Source organism: Haliotis rubra, unplaced genomic scaffold (genome assembly GCF_003918875.1).
Source record: "Haliotis rubra isolate DU_JTF1 unplaced genomic scaffold, ASM391887v1 Scf126, whole genome shotgun sequence".
Lineage (NCBI taxonomy): Eukaryota > Metazoa > Mollusca > Gastropoda > Lepetellida > Haliotidae > Haliotis > Haliotis rubra.
Window position 1 is genome coordinate 976,186 of NW_025765181.1, and position 15,919 is coordinate 992,104.

General features: G+C 37.9%; 1 protein-coding gene across 1 annotated transcript; it reads right to left on the reverse strand.

The window, feature by feature from the left end:
- Window positions 1-1,427: 1,427 nt before the first annotated feature.
- Window positions 1,428-15,020, reverse strand: LOC124266480 (N(G),N(G)-dimethylarginine dimethylaminohydrolase 1-like). Its single transcript, XM_046701270.1, has 6 exons — window positions 14,704-15,020; window positions 6,129-6,234; window positions 3,875-4,068; window positions 3,055-3,186; window positions 1,866-2,689; window positions 1,428-1,835 (listed from the first exon to the last, which is right to left on the reverse strand). Exons 1-5 carry the CDS (start codon window positions 15,001-15,003, stop codon window positions 2,570-2,572), a joined length of 852 nt encoding a protein of 283 aa, XP_046557226.1. The 5' UTR covers window positions 15,004-15,020; the 3' UTR covers window positions 1,428-1,835; window positions 1,866-2,569.
- Between the last annotated feature and the right edge of the window lie 899 nt (window positions 15,021-15,919).

A 15,919-nucleotide genomic window follows, 5' to 3' on the forward strand; every position in this document is an offset into this window, starting at 1 on the left:
CGATCAGTCCTTGTTGCACACGAGGGCCAGGCAGGGAACAACAAGTACCATATTTTAACGTCTTTTGGTATGACGCAGCTGGAGATCGAACCCACGACCTTTTGCTCTCCGGGTGGACGCTCAAACCACTACACCACGGAAGCGGTTTTATATTCAGGAGTTGATGGAGGATCTGATCTTATTGTACACAGAATCACATGTATAAAAAAGGTGGAAAATAAAGCTTCAGGTGAAGTGTAATTAACCCCTTTGACACTAAAGGGTCAGGACTTCACAAATCAACTATTTTCAGCACAAAACAAATTTTTAAACTTTATTTCATTTACATACAAAAGAGTTAAAGTTAGAATATCATGACCATATACAACCACAAGAATTCAAAAGGTATATTTTCAATTCATTTAATGCCCATACTAATTCTATATATACTCAAAAATAATATAGCTCATCCCTGGGTGATGAAAAACCGCCAAAAACATGTATCATTAAGCATGCACTGTATTACCATGTCTACATATGTAGTATACTGAATAAGTCGACTAGAATAAATTCAAAATCTGTTTAATAAAGGCAGCTAGCATCCAGTCCTTGCAAAGAAAGTTTTCATAATGCATATTCTCCACTCCTATACTGTCAATCATTACGGCGTATTCTGGATCCCTTGGGACAAACTTTATCCCTATGTACTAGAATCTTGGGACACACTAACTTATGACTACTGGGACTTTGATGCATTCTTGGATCTGATATTACTCGCATGAAATTAACAATTTGTTTCAGTTACGTCCCTGTATTTGTGGGAAATAGGTTTCAGCTGTGGGCATTCGGAAAAGGGTCATCTGAGGATGCCACATCAAGTTTAATAGAAAGCACTATTAATAGATAAACATTCATATAAATACACACTTCATGCTCGAAGAAGAGGACATGACTGTCAAATTGAGTTTTACATCATTGTGAATTGTTAATTACATTGTGATTTGTTAAATACCACTGTACAAAGGTCAATGGGTTTGTTGTTCAAATCCTGACTTTGATCTATATACTGATTACTTACAACATTACCAAAGGAAATGTCAAGGTGAGAGACAGATAACTCACAATTAATTTTGTGAGTTGGGTATTTTTCATATCATCCTTGGTCATATATCTAGGAATGAGGAAATATACTATTCACACTTTGCTAAGGATCAAACCATTGATTCAACAGAAAACTATGATTTGGGGTCTAATTTGGTTTAAATATCTAAGCTTATTGTAAGCATGGATCCTAGGTTTCAGTATGTCACTGCATCTTGTGGATCCCATACCTGCTATTGACAGGTGTTGTGATTCTTTCCATGATTTCCAAAATGGTTGATTGGTGCCATAAAACCTTTTTTATTGTTACTCATGTATCAAGCACATAAGGTTAGATTAAAGTGGCTGTTTTCCTAAAGAGGGGTTATCATATCATTATTTATCTAGTTTTAAATGGATACAATTTTAAATTATAAATCTATGTTTAAGTAAAGTTGGGAATTTTTGTGATCCTTAACAAAGTGTTAGTAGTATACTTCCGCATCCTGACATTGGCTAAGGTAATCAACCATTGTCGAAAAATACCACACATAAACCATTTGTGATGTCACAAAAATACAAATGACTTCATCCTCGGATATTTCCGGTGTTCCAATGACATCACATAGTTGGCTGTGGTCATCTCTGCAAACACTAACCATAATGGCACAATGGCTACAATCAGCAGAAGCAGAAATAATGACTCGTTTAACTCGAAATACTGAACACAGTTTCAACAATATTCATGTCCCTAAGGATGATATTTCCAATTACACCTGATAACACCTGATAACACCTGATAACACCTGATAAGCTTGGGATCCCCGATAATACCCTCGTCTAACAGTACTTTTATTGTCAGTCTGAATTAACTAACATAATAATCAATAACCACGGTAATAGCCACAACATACTCTCTTTAACAGAACAAGGTTGTGTATATATTAATTAAAAACTTGAGGTAGAAGATATTGAGACTTTTGCTTTCACAATATGACCCTCAGATTTAACCAAAAATATGACAATGACCAATCACATATACAAACTGTAAAAACTAAAATTATAAATATTTATGAAAAATTAAGAAAAAGATACATTTCAACCCTCTGCTTTGAACAATGAGTAACAATTCTGGCTAAATAAAGTTTAAAAAGTGTTAACTTAACTGGTGTGGATTTGGGTTTCATCATAACAGGGAAAAATGATTTAAAGTATCATGACGCAGGTGTCACATAGAGTTAACAATCACGAGGTAGATGACTTTGAGGACAGCATCACTGTTGTACAGAAGCTTATATCACTGTGAAACTTGTATAAAAAGGAGGAGCTGAGGTAATCAGAAGTCAGAACCTAGAAATATAATTTTCAAACAATAAGTATATAATCCAACAGACAGCTTTGCCAATACCTTATTCACCATGACAACAGACATAAGACTTGTTTACAAATTGATAGATGGACATATCGTAATTTGTTAGGAAAAATGAGCAGGTGTATAATATAAGGTTGTCTATCCGGACACAGCTTCCTGGTTTATGAGCACCGAACAGCAGGTGAGGCAGCCGTCCACCTTGTAGAACTCCGAGAATGGGACGTCAATAATTCTCCCCTTCACATGCTTTTTAAGTATCTGCAAACAGGAAATTAACAGTTTCAAGGTAGTGAGTGAGTGAGTGAGTGAAACAATGCATGAAAAAATGTTTTCCAGCTTTTGCAAACACTTTCCACATGGGGATATGACACACCATGACCCATGTAATATGCCATTGTGTCCAACAAATACACATGTGTGATCTCAGATTGTGTCTATTGAATACATGTGGGTGCGTCTTTATTTACTTACGACATAAATATGGCCAAACAATGCATGCGTGTCCTCTCAGTGACTTCCACCATAGTTGTTGTGTCCATCTAATACACAGTTGTGCCATCCCAACTGACTGACATTGCAGTATTGGCCACACAATACACATGTATTTTGTATGCATTACTTACATCATAGTTGTGGTGCCCAATCTCCTCCCCGGGCTTCACAAACACGTTGTCGTTGACCAGCAGGACATTGGCCGCAGAGTTGCTGTCCAGCTGGACATAGTTGTACTTGAACTTGGCCTGTGACTTCATCGACTGTTGACAGGGTCAAGGTCAGTGAGTGAGTTAGTGAGTATATATGAGAGTGGATGGATGAATGATTGAGTATATGGTGTGTGTAACAAGTGAGTGAGAGAGATCATATCCGTATAGATTGAGTATTTGGGTGAGCGAGTGACACACCAGCTGACATGTTTGTCACTTATTCTTGCTAAAACACAGTGGAGAATTAGACAAGAAGTTCAATGAATTCATGAATATTTTATGTCTGCTTCAGTTACTGTACAATGTGAATGACCCCGACACACACACCCTAAAGTTCATGTACAAAGTAAGTGGCCTCCTCTGCATGTCATGTACAAACTTGCTCACACCCCTACCTCTCCAGAACAAATGGCTGCCCCCCAATTAAAATCATTATCACGTCCCTTTGGCATAAATTATGAATGGTCCCTTACATTCTGGACATAACAGTGAATGAGATGGGTTTGACGACACATTTGAACAATATTCGGTTATAACATAGCGAGTTACCCTGATATAGGAGGAGAGCACAGGTATTGAAGTTAACATCTTTGGTGAAATTAATGAACACATTTATGTTGCTGACAAACCAAGAAACATACTCAGAGGGAACCAGGATTTGAACCAATGATCACAGGTTCCTGGTGTGTACAAGGGAGACAACCCTGCACAGTGAAAAACCACATGACCTGGTGCATACCTTGAGTGTTTCTGCAGCTTCCTGATCCCCTCCAACAGCTATCATGTCATCACCACACATGGTAGCCAAACTCTTCAAATGCAGCGAGCTTCTTATAGGAAATGGCGTCACAGAGAATTCTGGGAATGTTTTTGCCAAGCACTGTACACCTTTCTGATTGGTTCTGGATGACTGACCAACAAATATCTCCCGACCTGGAACAACCATTATATGAAGAAACATATACATGAATATCATAAATAAGCCATATGGTCACTATTGGGCAATCAGTCCCAAACTTATAAAAAAGCACATTTGAAAATCTTAAAAATACCATTCTTTATATAAACCAGGCAATTTGTTTCCTTCTGTGATCCTTTTGAAGAAGGTTTGGTCAGATCATTTTAATGGGACAAAGAAATCTGAAAACAAAAATGTTTTGACTGAAACACTGCTTAATTCGAACATCTTTTCCTCAATGAAATATTCTGTTTGAGCTGATTTATTTTTCAGTCAACAAAATGCTCCAGACTTGATAAAGATTGATATATAAATGGGGAAACTTACAGCATTACAAAGCTGTGAAAGTTCAGCTAGCTGCTAGCATAAATCATAAAATAAAACACTTTTGGGAATAAACCACATTTGGTATATGACAAAAGGATTAAATATGATGAAGACATGTTAGATTTTAAAATTTGAAAACGTTGTTGTTTTGCTTGAAACAAAGTCGTTATTGTACCAGCAGTGAAAATGTTCAAGTTGTTGAGATTGAGCATGTTGAGATTCAGTATGACTAAAATCGTATGTTATTTCACTACTGTTTAACAAAGATCAGAGGACGTCTCATGACAATGATTATAGGTCACATCTGAACGACCTTTCAACAAATGAAGGTGTAAAGAGAAGACAATCATAGAGCACCTGTCTGAAGCTATACTGCACAAGTTTCAACTTTCAACATGTTTATTACTGATGACATTTTGCAAGGTAATTTGGCAAAGTTCTCAAATTTTGAAAACCGAACAAAAGAACATTTTGGAATGCATAACAGACAGCAGAGATTCTATGGGAGCACTTTCTGTCGGGTATGCAGATTTACTTCAGTTTCTATGTTTGTACCACTGAAGGAAAAGGTAGTATTGAAGGAATAAGCCCCTGTTTCTTGTTTACAATACCCTGTTTTAACCTTTTGATGGATAAGTAGGATAAGAAAGCACTTTCCAACTGTCATTTTTCCTCTCTGGTAAGCAACAATCTCATTGGTTGAACGAAAGGTGATTTTGATCATTTGATGAGTCATGAAATGTCATCAGATCTTTGTTCTGCTCTAGCAGGGACTAAGGTCTGACTTAATGAGATTGGTTATGAATGAGAACATGTAATCCCACACATAACATATACAATATATTGTATTACATATGACACTTTCTAAATGGCTTTGTGTATACATGGTTACAAGTGGATGCTAATAAAATACACTTCAGACTCCTACGGATGCAAATGCATTGTGTCCATTATGCAGATAACATAAGACATGTCAGAGCATGCACAGAGCTATATATCATCCACTAAAACTACTTCCAGGTCAAGTCAGGGTGCCACATGTCAACGACCTGTGGAGGCAAGGTACCGTATTTACCCTATTTACCATACTGTAATTAGATTTTAGAAAATTAACAAAATATAAAACCACACACAAATCACATCTGTGTTTAGAGATCGAGCAGAAATAAAAAAAATGTAAGGTCAAGCTAATGTGAAACTGAGATATTTAAAAAAAGGCATTGCAAACCAATTATACTTCTGTTTTCCACTAAATCTGTTACATACACATGAAATATAGATGTCATGTGAATTTGTGGTCCTTGAAGGGTCCCTCATAAAATTACTTACAGATAAGTGTAGTTGTGGTCATATGGTGCTTACTGGAGGAGACACTTAATATGGTGGGTAGGGTAGACCATAGTGGGGTTATCCTTGGACAATCACCTTCATGCTTGAAACCCTACAAAACTAGGGCCACAATCCCATTGAGTAATAAATAGATAGGTCATTGTCCATCCCTTATTCCGCCTTAACCTACTTAACGGCTGTCTTGTAACTGGTCCAACATTATACTTGGATGTGACATTACTTTTTAGCTTGGTACTGAGTTGATTAGATTGTACGAAGAATGCAGATGGTTTTCATTTAAGACAACAGCATAAGAAGATGCTTTGAAATAATATGAGTACTTTTGATGCTGGCAAGATGCAGTGGTTGCGATATGTACCTGTAAACAAGACATCCCCTCCATCCACGAAGGCTTCAGGATCCTCCATCTCGTAGATCTGAGGGGCCTTCTGCAGCGACTTCAGCGCCTCCCTCATCACCGTCATCTACACACCAACATCAACACCAGATCAACCTTTCATTCCTGTCTCCATGTACTACACTATGGAAGCAGCATGGTCAACACATTGATTCAATTGTGCGAGTGAGTGAGTTTAGCTTTACGCCACACTCAGCAATATTCCAGCTATATGGTGGCGGTCTATACATAATTGTGTCTGGAGCAGACAATCCAGTGATCAACAGCATGACCACCTGATCCTGTTGGTCACCTCTTACTATAAGCAAGAGTTAATGAATACCAATTCTAAACAGGATCTTCACGGCTCTCATTGATTACAACACCGACAAACACAAACAAAAAATACAAGAAGAATCGTACTATGTCTACAAGATATTTCTGAACAAGCCTTCTGTATACACAAATGTAATCCAGGGGCCTTTTGCAGTAGGTACATTTGTTTTTGGTTTTTTAATTTATTTTATTTTTCATGAAACCAAAGTCTTCCATCCTAAATGGCGGTCATTACATAATGACATATACAAATACATGAACATAATCAGATATCAGTAGGTACATTTGTTGCTTAATGACAATATTCCAGCTATATGGCAGCAGTCTGTAAATAATCCAATCCAGAAAGACAATCCAGTGATCTACATCATGAGCACCTGTTCACGTTGCACAACTGTACCTCATGGGTTTATCTGAATACACAACTGTACCCTAGGGTAAACACAAATGTACTGATTTTTGTTTTATGTCTGGTAGACTTGGCCTTTAACTCAGCTTTGTGTTAAATATGTAATACCATTTGACTGCAGTCTGAACCAGACAATCCACTGACTTGCATCATGAACATAAACCATGTCAGCGTGCCTGACCACCCAATCTTGGTAGTCGCCTCTTACAACAAACATGGGTTGCTGAAGATCTATCCTAAGCTGGATCTTCATCGGTCACCCAACAGCATTGACAATGCCAACCAACAACAGGAATGGCTGGACTTTATAATTCATGTAGTATAACAGACACCAATACTAAGTTCCCTAAGCTTTTGGGAATTGACCAGTGTAGCCACAATCAATACGCTTTGAACAACATGATCAGTAGTAGAGCAGCTGAACAAATAAATGCATTGAATGATAAAAGCAGAAAACTTTGCACATTTGTTCATTGATGAACACTGGTAGTGAACATTTTCAGATATGGAGGCACACAAAATAATTTCATTTTGGGCATGCGCAGGAGGTTTTGATAGTTTGTTGCTAACACCGCACGCAGCAATATTCCTGCTAAATGGAAGCGGTCTGTAAATAATTCACTCTGGACCAGAGAATCAAGTGATGAACAGCATGGACATCAATCTACCCAGTTGGGATACAATAACATATATCAACCAAGTCAGCGAGCCTGACCACCCAATCCTGTTGTTTAATCTGAATCTTCATGGGTATAAAATTTGACATCAGCCTCCCACACACCCTTGAGTTACACAAACGGGACTTCGCACATGGCAAACCTTCAGTAGAAAGTTACACTCAACATACGGAATATGCTGTATTCGCTGTAAGTGGATCTGTAATTGCTGTGTATCGGTGTGGAGTGCTTGAAAATGTCTGCGAGGATGACCACCCAATTCCCATCAGTCGCCTCTTACAACACGTCTTCACGGGCGTTTGCAGAGGGTAAATACTACTTTGCCTTTGTTCACTACTGATTTAGGTAGTGCATTACAGTTCATGCATTACAGGGAAAATATCACCAAAATATAAATTACCCACATATTCTGGTTAAATGTCTTGAAAATAAAGGAGAGTCAGTTTTATGAACATTAGCCCTCCCACCAACAGAGTCCAGTGTATGTAACTGAGGACTGTTTGCTCTTGCATGTGTTGTTACGCCCCTTTCTGCAGCCACAAGAAACCACCGCCTGACAAGTTGATGCGTGGTGAAGTGTCAACCATCAGGGAACATATTTACTAGGGCTGTAACCATGCATCTAGACTAAGGCTTAGTCTCTGAATATATATAATTTTCTTCAAGACCAGAAACAATGCACAAGGCCTCCACTATGGCTTCATGTCACCCAATGTGCTTGTTAATTAAGAGTTGACAGATGAAAATGTGAGGCAAGATTCCAGACCACTGGTGAGGATGTTGGTCCAGTCAGCCATGGCAGTTAGATATGTTTACTTTGTAATCCGACCCCCAGAGTGAGTGAGTTTTCCTGAGGAAATCTAGACTTGCTTTATTTAGGGCTTTAGCACTGCAGAGAGGGCTTGGCAGCAGGGAAATTAATGTGGTTCAGGGACTGTGAGACAGACTACCATGCATCCAACTATCAATGGATTGCAATTGTTGAATCTCCAATAGCAATAAATTGATGGTAGAAACGAAAAACTATCGATGCATGGATAGTATGTGTGACTATCGATAGTTTGACTATTGACTTATGTTGATAAATGTGCAGCGTAAAATACAGGATGTCTGGGTGCAGACTTGCAGCTTCATTGAGTTTATGTTTTAACTGTTTACTTGATCTGGGTTCCAATTTTCTTATCACTCATTAAAAGAGACTGAAACTACTTCAACTTGTTTTGGTTTCATATGAACTACACATTCATTTGGGAAATGACTTAAAATGAGACAATTCAAGGTCGCAATAGACTATCGCTATATCAACAGTTGTTTCCCCTCTGTAGACACCCCTAATATTTACCACTTTCCTTCTGTATCGAAGTTAAGGCTGTGGAAGAAGTGACTAACCTCATTTATTCCTGCTTGGTAAGCTGTTTTTTCAACATGCTGTACAAGACAGGTAAGCACTACAACATCTGCAGCTACTGTTCGTAACATAATCTTCTCATGGCCATGTTTTGCCACATAAGTATCGTGAAGCATGATGTGAACAATTACAGCTCTGTCACTAATTAAAGTGGTAACAGTTGGCTATTCTGATATTGCTGAAACATATATGCTTCTATGTCCCAACAGGCCACGTTTTGTACCAGTGTGAAAGCATCCATTTTCTGATAGGGAAGGTGTCTGCTTTTCATGTTGATCAGAATCATCTAAATTTCCCCACGTGACTCACGCCTAATGTACACTCGATAAGAATTCTAGATCACTATTAATTGTTTCCAGCTCTTCTTTACCCCTTTTTACAGCTTTTCTTTCTAATCAGTCAACATTAAAATAATACGTAAAAGACATGTACTGTTACTCAGCTTTGTTCTGTCCACAAAGTTCCCTCTGTAAAGGTTTCAAACTGCTGTTTTCCTACATGATGCGATGGTCCCAGGCAAAGTGGAGTAAAAAATTCAAAATTGCAGTATGTGCGCTCCAATTTCATGAAATGATTTAAAAGACGGCAGTACGAAAAAGTACATATTTTGACAAGGCAAGACGTAGATGTTTAGAACATACATGATGGCAAGCTACTGGCTTGCATGATACAGGGATGTCCGGTCGCAACACTGGTGCTAACGTGTACATAAACCATATGGCTATTACTGTACTTGGAGGAATTTTGTGGCCTACGAGGAAGCACGTGGCCACTGAAGGAAAGTGTCGCCCAAGTCCTGGCAGACTGAGGAATATCAATGACCATGATGATCTGGTGTAAATTTGTCTGGCAAGACATCAAGATGATAAACCATGCAGTCGAACCACAATGGGGAGTGCTGGTCTCTCAGACTCTCCATCATTACCATCAGCAAGAGGCTACGATGTCTGAGGGTACGTCATCCGATTAAATATTCTCACGCCAAATATCATGTGCATTTTCAGTCAGTATTGATCAGATGAAACCATAACTTATGTATCTTTTGTCATGGAACTCCATATTCGAAAAGTTGTCTGCTACCTGCCATTTTGGATGGAGGCAAGGGAGCAAAGGGAGGTAATTCAATTATCAGGCCAATCCGAAGATGCATCCAGGGAACTTAGTGAAGATTTATTGGAACGTATACCCCAGAGATTATCGAGGATGGGATGCAGGGAGCATTTATATGTTTTACATCAATGTAAATGAATTATTTCTTCTCTTTCCCTGTAACTGTAATCATTAATTGTGACATTTCTGGTTTGTATTGACTGGCTATGCTACCTATGTAAGAGGAAACATTGAAAATAATGCAGCACTTTTTGTCTACTGCACATGTCTAAAAAATTGTGTGCCTCCATATCTGAAATTATTTCAGACATGTTCCAGAAAATGATGACCAACTTCTGTTTGTATCATTAAATGTACTGTATTTCCTCTAATAAGCAACAGGCCACTAATAAGGGCTCGTGGTAAAGCAGGGGTTAAGAAATGAGTGCAGGGCCTTAAATAAGCACCAGGTCTGGAAGTCTGTTGCAAAAATAAGCCGGGTGGTTATTAGAGGAAATACAGTACAATTGTAATGGAAACTTGACCTTAGCCACTGCACTACAGGGAGCTCTCAGACATACAAATATTAGCAGAGCATGGATAATGCTATCAATTAATGCTGCTGATAGTTTTCACTGCCCATCCAAATGTGGAATGGATGTAGGGGATACAGTGAATATGCTGCCACCTTGTTTCAGATACTTTGGTACCAGGTGCGCACAGTTTTTGATGATAGTAGATAATGCCTGTTTTTATGGATACTGTTGTTGATACATATCTAAATTTAAATGATCTGGATATTAATTTACCAGCAAATTATGAAACTACTTTAACAACATAATAATATGACAGGGACACATCACATACTTGAGATCTGCGCTCATTACCGTCTGATCACAGATTATCGCATGTCACGTTTTTCGCATGGCAGTGTTTACTTATCGAGTCACAGACATTGTACATTCTCAAATGATGGCTCGTGAGACAAGATGAAGTTGTCTATTATATGTTAAATGTTAATATTATTATGTTTTACAGTTGTTTGTGTGACTAGCAAGATAGCAACGAATATTTCTTAAGCATGTTTATAAGTGTCCGAAATACGATGATAATCAAACACAGTGATGACAAGGCTACATAGGGTTATAGCTAAAACGGAACCACGCCAAAACGGTACTAACCAAAACAGAATCAAATTGGCGAAAACGGAACCTCGACTTGGCGAAAACGGAACCATAAAAATTTTATCAATTAAATATTAGCACATTTTATAAACACTATCCCAGATAGCATTGATATGTTGGCCCATAGTTGGCCCATAATCACCGGTTTGGTTGGCCCATAGTTGTCAAACTGACGATGGGCCCACTTGGATATGCTCATCAGGTCCACGTTGGCCCATCATGTTGGCTCATTGTTGGGCCAACAAATGAAAATTCACACTAAACCATGGCCCATAGTTGGCCCAACGTAGTGATTTTGTTGGCCTTATGTTGGCACCACCGTGTTTCAACATTTAGCTCTTTCTTGACCTTTGTACTAAACCATGGCCCATACTTGGCCCAACGATGTGATTTAGTTGGCCTTATGTTGGCACAACTGTATTTCAACATTTAGCTCTTTCCTGACCTCTGCAATCAGAAACATATATAAACAACACAACAAGTTAATCAAGTGAACTATTTAATTCTTTTTTTATTATTGTTATTTGAACAATATTGTATTTCTTGAAAATATTCTTGTCTTAGGTCTTTCGGCTGTCGCCGCTGACGGGTTTTTTCGAACTGCTCCAAAAGCAGCACAAAAAAATTCATGAAACTGTCAGATATCATAATTTTAGACATGAGATCTATCGTAAAAGGAAATAGTATTTGACGTTATGTTTCATTTGAAAATGAAACATACAACTTGATGATTGATAACTTCTTGTTTATTGCTCAGAGTGACGTTCTGATGTAGATTCTTACACCGTTATCAAGCTAAAAGTGACTACAACCAAATGATGAGAAGTATATATGCGTAGTATGTTTTGACAATCAGCAGATTAACATTAACAGTTTGGGTTTGTTGTGGAGGGTGGTGGAGATGGTCCTCTTGACTATAGTCCATTTGATTTCATTTGAGACCGATGAATTGCTCACTAACACAAAATCTAATAATTGCAACAAAACCAAATTTTGCACAGTCACATAAAAACACAGACCAACTCTGATGATTTGTCTCATAATTTTGGACACCCGGTCATTATTTTGTTGTCACTTTTCGCTATTTCTTATGAGGGAGGACCACTTGCTGGTAGAACAGCCAGGTAATCAACAAGCTTGTGTTGTGAAATTTCAACTGCACATGTGCAACGTGCTCACCTGGGACCCGTTTCACAAAACTCTTGTAGTGCTACGACTATCATAAGTCAACAGTTACAGTATAATAGGTACGAATGCTACGAGAAAAGTTATGAGATCTTAGGCTTATGAGAGCTTTGTGAAACGGGGCCCTGGCAGTCAGAGTTGGTCTGTCGTTTTCATGTGACTGCAAAATTTGGTTTTGTTGCAATTATTAGATTTTGTGTTAGTGAGCAATTCATTGGTCTCAAATGAAATCAAACGGACTTTGAGTTGGTGGGTTACTGGTTGAGGCTCGTGAAGACATGTTGTAGGTGATTCAGCTCATGTTCTAGGTCATGGCTGCTGGAGCAAATGTTCTTAGCGTGCTTGATCAGGGTTGAGATGACGCCAGACTTAGTTTTAGGAGAGTGGTTGGACAAATTCGAAATCTTATCCACCAAGAATCAGGACTTCACAAAAAGAAAACTTTGGAGGCCATCGAAATCAGCCCCCCTCCCCTGTTTATTGGTTGTATCACTAGATCCATTTGTTGTTCTAAGTCCCCAACTGGTCGCTCCCAATTATGTATATTGGACAAAACATACAATGTACATGTACAGAACTGTAACCTAAATTCGTGGATAACCTTGATTCGTGGATCGCGGAAATTATCATGCTATCTTGTAAATTAAGTCTCGACTGACGTCACGAAGCGGTACTTTTGATGTACATACAATGCTACGCCTCGCTGACGAAAAAGTTCCGAATCTCTGCATTACACGCAAGTACACTAAATATAATTGTCCAGCACTGAGATAAATAGCCCCAGATCACTAATGCCACCATTACCAAATTTTATTTTACAAAATGTCAAGTAAAAAAGATACCGTTAGCTTCAACCTTCTCACTTCTTGTTGTCTGCTTTCCTTGGTATCAATACTTACTGCAGTGGGATGTCGTACATTGTGGTATAAAGTAACCGACTACGTAATCCACGAAACAAGGTGACGTCACATTTTGTGGGCACGCGAATGAGTGATGATTGAAATGGCTTCGGTAAACAAACGTTTCATTCACGAGTGGAATATTAGGCATTTTCAATTTTCTGAATCAATGAATAAAATAAGCAGTGCGTATACAAAATGAAATCATGCATTTAAGATATGAATTTTGCCGCACTTCCCTTATATCCATGAATCAAGGTTACGCGAGTGTATATATACTTCTCATCATTTGGTTGTAGTCACTTTTAGCTTGATAACAGTGTAAGAATCTACATGGAAACGTCGCTCTATACAATTTAAGAAGTTGTCATCCATAAAGTTATATGTTTCATGTTTGACTCACCAACTTCTAGAATGCCGATCAAACAATGTTTTATTTGGATATGACGTGTAACTACTATAACTGTGACACATATATCAGATATGATGATGTTTAGCAATTATTGGTTGTAAAGATGAATAATTGAGAGAGTTGTATATATGTAAACAGGAGTGTAACTGACAAACACATAATGTTAATAAAGTAAACACAATAAATTTAAATTATCTAAAATGAAATGAGATTTATCAAAGTGGTTAAAACAGGCTACCTAAAGAAAAGAGTCAATTAAATCTTTTATGTACTCAATCAATTGCCTTTCAATACAGTATGTGTCAGTTTCTTTAACCTAAATGATGATTTAAACCAATTATTTCACAATATATTTGCAATTCAGTATCACAGAAATAACAATGCATATTTACCAGTTGGCCTCCAGAAATGTAATGTCGTCTGCTCTTTGAATATCAGGTAAAGCTATCAATGATGACAAGTGTGGTATTCAATTTGGAGAAAACAATGCTGTAAAATTCACTGCATCATAGTTGAAAGACAGGGAAATAGATTCTTTCATTTTGTCTGTGTAATTATTTCAACTTTCATCAAAATCTAAATACGAAAACACGGCTAAAAATGGCTGTGTGCTCACTCTTATATTCACAATGTTGGGCCAACGTTGAGCCAACTTTGTGAAATCGATGTAAGACCAGGGAAAATAGGCAGAGTTTTTCAAATGTTGGCCCACTGTTGGACCAACGTGTCCAAAGCCACCGTTACTTTTAAGTCAATAAGGTAACGTTGGGCCAATGTTGTCAAACCATTGGCCAACCAACCAACCATATACCAACATTGGCCCAACACACCTTTGCTATCTAATTTCGCATGGCAGTCGACGATCAGATTCAGATCTCAATCCACGTTGTCATCAGTTGAGAAACGAAATAAATATCAGAACTTTCATTTACATGCAATCACATAGTTTCGTACCCACCTCCCCTCGACGTGACGGGTGACCAGGGCGAGTGACAAGCGCACGTGCACCGATAACAACAGCAACATCTTCAACGAAAGGGCAATCGGGGAATCGTTCATCCGATGGCAGACTCACTACTTTGACACCACATTGTTCCAAGGTCTCGATGTAATTGTTGAACTGTTGTTTCGCTTTTTCGAGCACAACTGCCTGAGAACCATCTAGTCTCAATGCCTCAACAAAGACGTTAGGAATATTACGAACAATAGCTGTCGTAGACCGTAAAGCCATGATACCGGAATACGCTACTCCTTGCATCGAGCTTGTGATGCTTGCGCTGTTAAGAGCGTTCCCGTTTGGCCTGCTTACTATATACAGATGCCCACAGATGCAATAAAACTCGTTATAACTGGTTCAGAGCCTCCTATCTATCTGACTAAAAGTGTTGAATGAGGCTGGATTATTTGAACATGGGCCGGTTTATTGATACTTCACTGATTTTCTCTCCTGAATATTCCCATTTCAGTCTTTGTGACCGTTTAAGTACATAATTATAATAAGCTTCTTTGTTAAAAGAATACTTTTAATCATTAATCGTGAAATAGAAATGTATACACAACTGCAAGAAGAGCATCGTTATATAGTGCAGGTTAATCTAGATCATATTTATTCTTACGAGTACAGTGTGTTTCAAGTTCAGGATTGCAGAGTCACTTCACTCTGGCTTCTGTTTTTAAAAGTAAATATACTGCCAAATATTTGAAGCAGAGACTATTACATGTTTTAACTCAGTTTCAAATTCGCTTGTAAATATGACTTAATATAGTCTTATGTTTTCAATGTTTAGATTCAATTTTCATAGTGATTCTACAAAAGTATAATTTAACTCATCTAGCATTCATTTGATATCTTACGTGAACATTTAATTGTCGTTCTGAAACCCACACAATTATGGGATGATCATGCATTTTTCAATATTGAGCTAGCTTGGTTAAACGTAGATTTGTCTAGTATAGAAACTGCAGAGTATGGGTTCAAATTAAAAAATAACTTTCGCGAATGTTTTGGCCACATGAAAGCGACAAAATTCCACTGTCACTAGATAAATAGATTACATAAAACATTAAATCGACTGAATTTTATTTATTTTTTCTTATAACAATACACGAATAGCTTAATCACCGATTGTTTAAACTTGTTCTCACACCAGAGACCATATAATAGATTATATGGT

Excerpts from the sequence above, each read along its gene's own strand:
- LOC124266480 (XM_046701270.1), bottom strand. The coding sequence starts at position 15,003 with ATGCAAGGAGTAGCGTATTCCGGTATCATGGCTTTACGGTCTACGACA. Across the intron at positions 4,069-6,128 it reads AGGGGATGTCTTGTTTACAG|GTCGGGAGATATTTGTTGGT; the intron begins GTACATATCGCA and ends TGGTTGTTCCAG. Across the intron at positions 2,690-3,054 it reads TTGGGCACCACAACTATGAT|ATACTTAAAAAGCATGTGAA; the intron begins GTAAGTAATGCA and ends TCCTGTTTGCAG.